General features: G+C 44.4%; 1 protein-coding gene across 1 annotated transcript in view; it reads right to left on the bottom strand.

Moving 5' to 3' along the window:
• EGFR (epidermal growth factor receptor) overlaps positions 1-8,477 on the bottom strand; it is a 43,062-nt gene extending 34,585 nt beyond the window's left edge. Inside the window, exons 1-5 of the mRNA XM_010131984.1 lie at positions 8,330-8,477; positions 6,704-6,890; positions 5,926-6,060; positions 4,091-4,159; positions 1,077-1,195 (exon numbers count right to left, since the gene is read on the bottom strand). Of these exons, the coding sequence (XP_010130286.1) occupies positions 1,077-1,195; positions 4,091-4,159; positions 5,926-6,060; positions 6,704-6,890; positions 8,330-8,410 (591 nt within the window). The 5' untranslated portion in view covers positions 8,411-8,477. The remainder of the gene's footprint in view (positions 1-1,076; positions 1,196-4,090; positions 4,160-5,925; positions 6,061-6,703; positions 6,891-8,329) is intronic.
• Positions 8,478-8,532: the final 55 nt, after the last annotated feature.

Genomic DNA, 8,532 nt, shown 5'->3' with positions numbered 1-8,532 from the left:
CAAGCAGTAACCAGAACAAGACAAACGGTATTTTTCCTGGCCACTTTTTAATAACCTAAATCAAAATCAAGTCCTTTCTTGCTGATTACTGGCTTCTCTGGCTAAATATTAAATTGAAGCCATTATATTTGACTGCACATAATGAACAATTTAGCAGGAATTTATGAAGGACAAGTTGGTTCTTCCAATCTAATTTTGTATTGAATTAATAATCATGCTCTTTTCTCTTTTTTCTTCCCTGGTTTTCCAGGTGGGAGAGAGTAACTGTCTTCTCTATGAGTCAGTAAGCACATCATATCCACGCAATTTCTAAGGGGACCAGGGAAACAGACAATGACAACAAAACTACCCAGACAGGTGGTTTCTCTGGCAATTACTGAGGTGTCACTTCAGCCAGAATGAAGTGTAGTGCCATCCTGGGGAAGAGTTAAAACTACAGTGTGCACCAAACCCCTGAAACTCTTGTAGAAAAGCAATGGGATGTGTTTTTCCCTAATGCAGCTCCATTTGCTCCTTCTCCCTCCACTGCCACACTCAAGACAGTGCTTTTGTGCCAAGTGGAAACCACAGAAGGAAACCTTGATTTCATGTCTGAAATTCAATGAAATGCAAAAAAAGAGTGAAGATCCATCATATCATATTCCCTTTACTAAAGTTCTTGCTTTAGCAAACAAAGATTTTTACTGACTTGTGCTAAGGAGCACAAGGCAAAACTGAGCTGGCATGGAAAACCTCTGCACCGTGGACCTGCGTACATGGGGAAGCCACGTCACAGCGAACACTTAGCTGCCCTGCAATGACTTTAAGCTCAGCGGGCTCTCGAAGGCACAAATGCTGTTTTGGCATGTGTTAGGAAGTTCCACCTGCAGAGTCAGTAAGGCCCAGCTAAGGGTGCTGTGAATTCATGTCCCCTTCCCGACCACCAACCACCTGTGCAGGGAAGCCTGGAGCACCCTTCAGGTCTGCACCTCTCAGAGGCCTTCTTGGATGGAAGAAGGCTAGAGGACATGCAGCTGAAAGCCTGCCTCGTCGTGCCAGGGATTTAAACGATTGTGGTGGTAGGGCAGCATCATTACCAGGCAGTCGCTCTCCCGAGGCCCCGTACACCCCGCGGCACACTGGTTGTGGCAGCAGTCACTGGGCACCTTTCCCCTGCACCGGCCAGAGCACTGCTGGGCACAGATGACTTTTGTCACTAGAAGACACAAGAAAAAAGGAAAAATATCATGAATGAAGAATGTTTAAGCTGTACTTGCTGCAATGAGATTGAGAAATATGGAGAAAAGGTCTGGTGCAGTATCTGTGCTAGGTTTTCCCTGCGGGGTGTATATTCTGTCCTCATATAAAGCCAAAGCTCAGGTAGGGTGAGAACTGGTGTGGATGGTGGTGAGAAGGGCTTGTGTGCAGCCTTTAATTATCTTGGCTCTTGTGAGGTCCTAAGCACTCTGGTCCCAGCCAGCAAACCACGTCCTGCTTAAGAAAGAGCTTCCAGGTCCCTGTGGCATCAATACCTAAACCAAGAAAAACTCCATGGAGCCATTGCATTTACAGTTGGGCATTAGAGAAGGATCTGGTTCCATTTTGCTGAGAAAATCTGCTATTGTTGGTGCTAGCTGTGGGAAAAACACCACCACAGGAGAATTGTCCATACTCTGCACTATAATGGGAAACCGTACATTGTTGATGTGGCGTCAGGATCCCTTCCATGCACTAAAAATGTTTCTGAATTTTTCAGAGAGAAGGAGACACACTCAGCAAACTGATTCCATAGGCACATTCTATTATTTTTCTTTAGGCTTCAACTCCGTGGCCAAATTTTATTTTCATTACTCAACTCCCAAGGGGTTTGCACCAGTGCAAGAACTCGGAGGAAGAACTGGCCTTGATTCAGCTTTTTGCAGGGAAGCAAAAACTGCCTGCAACGTTTTGTTGAGAATGGGGAAATTGTCTCCATCTGAGTATCAAAGCAGAGAAAATGATAATCAGAACAATTAAAAAGCGCCAGAAATTAATGGCTAGCATGTGTTTGCACCAGCAACCGAAAACGAGGTTGTTTGTTCCGTACAAAAAAATTACTGGTCCACAGACTCTGGCAGAGATACCTGATGGCTAATCCACTGCATTAGGGCACCCTGCGCATTTTGGCTGTGCACAACTTCACAGTTGGCACAAATGAGTTTCGATATCATCAGGAACTCCTGTAAGTCCAAAAGGGATGGCTGGTCATTAACAGAAAATTTTGAAAAACGTAGCGCGCTGCAGGGTACATAAAGGTGATTTTTTAAAAATCGTATTTCCTATCTTTTCCCATCACGTGCTTTTGTATCTAAACTGTATTATTTCATTTTTCTTGTAGGCCTGTAAGCAAGATATTATATTTTCAAGGAAACAGATTATTTCCACAATGTGCATTAGCTTCCCTGACAGCAACTCCTCTGCTCAACTAGAAACGGGAATAAAAGGCACATTGTTCTACACGAACAGCATTTTGATATTTTTTTCATAAGCATCAGCAGGGGAGTAAAACAGCTCATCACTTTGATAGCTATTGACTACAGCTTCCTCCTGGAAACACGTATCAAGGCAAACGTTTATATTTCACACAGACTATCCCACGTTCGTTGAAGGAGAAAGATAGGCATCACCCTCAACTTTCCCACATATGGAAACGTGGGATACATTTTCAGTTGGCCAGATTCTCAAGTGCCTGTAGAGGAGAGCCAGAGCCTGCAAATGATTTCGTTTTACGTACTCCTGGTCATCATCCTGAAGCCAGCAAAGAGATTGTAAACGCTGGACGCTTGCAAGGCTGAGACCTGAGGTTTCGCAAGCCCCTGGGACAGCTGTGCCGCCTCATCTGTGCAGACCGACCTGGTAAGGGCTTTGTGTGTTGCAGCCACTGTCCACCTTGAGAGCCAAACTGCAAAACTGACTAAAAAACCCCAAAGCTTATAGTAAATGAAGAGAGGAAAGCTCTACGTTCCTTTTTCCTTAAGCTCTAAAAGCCGTATGGATTTGGCCTGATACTTGCAAGCAAGAAACTTAGGTTTAGGTGATTGTTTGCAATTGGAAACCAAAGCTAGGATGTTGCTTTCATCTGCATTATGCCTAGATCAGCAGCCTTTCCTCTGAACTCTACACAAAACAAAGAATCAGAAACATTTCCCCGCTTATTACAGAAAAAGGAAATAATGAAGTGATGCGTGGAAGTAGTGAAATAAATTGAGATGGTCTTCCTCCTCAACTTTTACTTTAGGAAAAACAAAGCCTTGAAAAAATCTCAAGAACTTCTGAATGGATGTTTCTGTTTTTCTCTTAGTGTCACGCAAGCATCCTACACGCAAAATTTTACAGCAAAGCACAGGCAGCCAAATGGAACATCGTCCCAATGCCAAATATCTCCACCTACAAATTAAAAAACAGCTATGCATTTTCTGAGAGCCTTCCAACGGTCCTCTGAGTACAGAATGTAGTGTGATTACCCTTGTGAAGGTGACGTCATGTGTTTACAAAAGAAACCCACAGGGATTCCAAAAAAAGGAATTAAAATCAGCAGAAATCAGGTTATGTTGTTGCTCCTAATAGTACAAATTAATCAAAGCATCGTTAACTGGCCTGCAGAATGGCTCTGCAGGAAGGCAAACTATTCATCACGCAGCTGTTGCATTCTCTCTTATATGGTACAATAAAGAGTGAAGGTTCTCAAGTGCAGATGGGAAAAAATTGTGGGTGACAGAAAGAAGCTTTTAACATGAGAGACAGCTGCAGTCTTCTGCCTCTGGAGGAACAGCACATCTGCAGGGATACCCAGACCTGAGTCAAACCACCTCAAGGTTTCTCCTCCAGAAATGGAGCTACTCAGGGGAAGCGGGCACAACTGTCCTCCCTGCGACTGCACTTCTGCAGAGCGGGAAGCAGGCCACTTCCATCCACGGTGTGGTGTGCTTCAAGGAGCCCCCGCGCAGAGGGATGCAGAGAAGGACAAATGTGAAACCAGTGGTGTCACTAATTTGTGCTTGATAGATTAGTGTTTTGGTAGACAGAAATTTATGATGTCAGAGCACACAAGGTATTTTTAAATTAATCTTACATGTCTGGCAGTTCTGTTCGCCAGGGCCCCAGCAGTGGTCTTCTGTGCAGTTTGGATGACATTTGGGACCTAAAACATGAGAGAGGAGTATTATATACTATACACGGACAACAATAACATCATGTGAGTCAGAGAAAATAGACTTGAGCTTTCCTTCTCAATGTATCACAGGAGGAAGCACCTATATATCAGCGCTCAAAAATTTTGAGAGATGGGCCTCACATCTTCATCCTTTGTTCACCTCTGGTTTCCTACGTGCTGTTCTCCACGTCTCTGAGCAAGTGTGCGCAATACCCAGCCAGTCTAGCTTAAAAAAGAGGCATATTTTGCCCAGGAACAGGAATCTCAGCTACTGCCTGGCTGGCCCTTCTGCTGGAGTTTGCATGTAACAGCAAGCCACTGCCGGCTTGTGGCTGGGCATGTGCCAGCTGCTCGCTACAGCCCACATGTAAATCGATGTTTGTGAACAACGCAGTTCTAAAAAGAAAACAAACCCAACAGGATTCGCAGGCAACTGCCAGCTACTCCGACCGCAAAGTAATCTGACTTGTCTGCTTCGTGCCCCCCTCCCACTCTCTGCCAAAAATACTCCTTCAGCACAGGCGCAGGGCTACACGGCAGACGGACAATCGGTGGAGAGGCGGCGGGATGGATGGACACCCTGCCTGACCTTGAAGGTTCAGTGCCGGGCTCCTTCCCATCCCTCTCTCCTTGCTCTTTCAATTCTTTTTCTTTCTTTTAATGACAAGCAAAGTCCCGGAGAAACAACTTATTTTAGATTATGGGATCATTATTAAAACCATAATGGCTGTCTAAGCAGATTAATCTGGAATTCACTACATTTAAGAGGCATTTCCTACAAGAGTGATTCTTCCTGCTAACGTGATTTTCTCTGCCTCCCCCATCAAATAGTTGAACAAATGCCAATACTTGTCCAAGAGTTGATTGATTTGGTGTGGGACCAAAGAACTTTGGGATTTTTGTTTCTGAAGTTGAAAAGTTAAAGGTTAACATTTCTGTGGCGTTTAGAGACAAACTCCTGTGCTGACTTTTATCTGTCACAATCCCTTGATTACACTAGGGCTCTGCAGAAAAAATACGTCAACACAGAGGCTGGCTATTAGCTCTCAGGCAGTTACGCAACTGGAAGGAAGATAAAGAAAATATGTTTTTCCGCCAATTTACAGTGCCAGAAATGAAATGCTCAGAAATTAAAATAAACTCTCCATGAAATGACTGGGGATTTTACAAGGGACTCATAAGGCTGGAGGATTAGGTTGAGCCCACTCAAAGCTTATGCTACACAAACTTTTAAATACACACTCATCTCCCTGCTGATGTAAAGCATCAGATTTATCTGCCTGTTTATCATTAATTTTGCAAGTATAATCCATGCAGCCCAAAACACCAGAGTTTTACAGCACTCAACTGGGGCCTTAGCGCTAAAAAGGCTTCAAGTCCCAAAGTAACTTCAGGAAGGTACCCATACGGGTTTTCCGGACCAGAGCCTTATATCGTAAACAGCAAATTGCTGGAAAGCAAACAAGTGCACGTTATTCTGAGCTGTCTTTGAAGAAACACATATGTAGGGTACTGTCTGAAACCAAGAGGAGCTTTCTCAAGAAATTCGCTGAAGTCTGAGTTAAGGACCTAACTCCTATGAAAAATTACATCTTAGGGCAGTGGTGAAGAAAGGAAAGGCTTTCCCTTGGAACAGAGCTTGGTGGCCCTGCATGCAGGAATTGGTGGACCTGAAACCCACCACACGAAAGACGGGATGTTCGTTCTCTCTGAAATGGGGGAGTGCACAGCATTTTTGGTAAGTTAATACTCACAAGAAGACAGGTTGCTTGCAAATTCAAGCACTGTCAGAGGCTTCTTGCTTGTGTCAATGATGTCATTCCAGAGAACAGTGTCCATGTTGCACAGTTTGGGGTTGTTGCTGATTTTAACACCTCCGTTGAGAATCTCTGCCACAGAAAGAAGAAAATCGGTAAGTGAGGCAAAGCGCCTGAGTCGTCTGTCTCTGATCTAAAGAAAGGGAAAAAATCCACATGCTTCTTTGCCTTAGTCACACTATGCTGACAGAAAGGGACAATCTGCATGGTGCCAGCACTCCTGATGGTGCTACTAACACCAGGATCAGACTGACGGGCTCTGGAGGGTCAGCTGCTGTTGGATGTCGCTAAGATGCCACTACACGTGGCTTTCTGCCTGGTGCCACCTCCAGGGGCCACTGCACTCAGCAGATATGTCACTGCTGGTGTGCACAGAGACCGTGTAAGACCCTAATTCACATACCCCAGCTCCCACTGGAATGTAACAGGAAAAACTGACGTGTATGCACTGGAATAAAATAATGCAAAATAACAAGTGGGTACTTCTTTGCCATTTTGTAGGACACAAATAAATCTCACCACACTGTTGATGCTTTGGATTTTCTGGGTCTTTCTGCAATGGGAAATTGTGAACTTTCTTCATCTTTTGAGGAAGCTTGGCTCAAATCCTTGTTTTTAAAGCAGGACTTGATGGCATATGACATTGAGAGGATACCAGTAACTTAACAGTTGAAGTTTGCTTTACAGTTGCCTCCACCTCTTGCCCTCATCTCACCTGACAGCCGTTTCATTGGCAGCTCTCGGAGTCCCTGGGTTTTATTCATGTGGTAATTGGACAAAACTGCCAGGGCATAAGAGTTGTCGTACAGCACGTTGCCTCGGATGATCTGGAGGTTTTCTAGGGGAATAACATCCACCATGTTAAGCGCGATGAGCACGTAGCCTGCAACCTCCTGTATCGTCTGAAAGAGCACAGAAGAAACAAGGTGCTTAATCCACAGCATTCTTCTACTCTTGACAGAGTTCCTTTCCTCCTCCAATTCCTCTAATCCACCATCTTTCTATTTTAAGGAACAACAAACCACTTAATCTCATTTAAAAAAAAAAATCCAAGAACAAGAAGGGGCTACGTGGAAAATTTTGCTGTCTAAGCAGGTACAAACTGACCCTTAGAGCAGCTACTGGGGGTTATTCCAAAGGTGCAGCTTAACCCTGTTCTGCCCACAAACAAGGGCAAGTGGGTCTGCTTAGGGGACGCAGGAGAACAGGGCAAGCATGTGTGATACGGCAAGCAAGTGTGATGCTTCCCCTGAATACCTGCCCAGCCTCCAACCACTGGCAGCACAGAGGTGCCATCAGATTGAGGCTTTTATACTCTCTTTTCTGTGTCCCTTCTCTAGTGGATCCGCCAATGCTCAGCAGAGGACAAGAGCAGGTAACCTTCTCTCTCTTAAGCTCTAGTTACAGGACAACAAGACAACTGAAGCACTATCCCTGGATTTAGATTAATTCCTGATGTACAGTGAAATGTGTGTATTTCTATCTCTTACAAAAATCATCATAGAGTAAAAGTCCTCAGACTACCACTTAATGTATTTTCTGTTCTACAAAGACCACCAGTGAATTTCGGGAGACCTCTTATGTTGCTTGGGACACTAAGCTCCATAGTCAGGTTATCTTGGGAAAGAAAAAAGGCTGTACCATCTCATTTGTAACCCCTATGTCTGAAACATCTCTTTTCTGATGTTCTTGCTTGTTACTATAATTAAACACTTTTTTCTCCTTTCTTTGTTGCCTGAGGAGGAAAGCTCACACAAAGAAGTTACTCCTGTAAATCCAGAGGACTGACCTGTTTATTCAAACCAAAGAGCTCTTGATACCAGATAGACACTTATGTCACAAAACCAACTTCTTCTCCTGCCTCTTTCTTTGAAAACCTCCTAACCTGATAACCAGGCATGCCAAAACCAATGCATGTAAATCTCCTTCTTTAAAAAAATATAACCTAAATTGTGATGCTGCTGCTGCTGGTGGCAGTCTGGCGGCAGGGGAGCAGAACCATAACCCTCACCCTGCCTCTGCTAGTGGTGAACCTCAGAGGGATGAGGCAATGGGTACATATATAATCATATTTTTAAATAAGAAGAAACCCATCTGCACGGCAGCCAGCATGGGTTGCAGGTACTTGAAAAGCTATTTCTCAAAGCACCTGGTTTAGTATAGTAGGGTTGACATATCCTGCAGCCGACAGGTATGCCAAGACTGTGATCTGCAATTTCTCTGACATGAGCGAGCTGGTTTTGGATCACCACAGAATTTTATACGTAGCTGATCCTTTGCGTGTAAAAAATGCAGGAAGATTCCTTTAGCAGGGAAGGCACCACTGGCCAAGTACACTAACCTTCAGGAAAGAGAGGTCCCGATTGTGCTCCACGTATGTAATCTCCAGGTTGCTGAGTACCACCTCACAGTTGTTGTACATCCTCTGCAGACTGGTGAAATGGTCTTCCACATGTCCCAGCTGGGTCAGCTTGTTATTTGTCCCTTGACAAACTGCAGAGGAAAGAAGAAAGCTCCATGAAGGTAAGCAAGAACAAGTTCAGG

Source organism: Buceros rhinoceros, unplaced genomic scaffold (assembly GCF_000710305.1).
Source record: "Buceros rhinoceros silvestris isolate BGI_N320 unplaced genomic scaffold, ASM71030v1 scaffold7752, whole genome shotgun sequence".
In the NCBI taxonomy this organism is placed as follows: domain Eukaryota; kingdom Metazoa; phylum Chordata; class Aves; order Bucerotiformes; family Bucerotidae; genus Buceros; species Buceros rhinoceros.
This window is presented reverse-complemented; position numbering and strand designations above follow the sequence as displayed.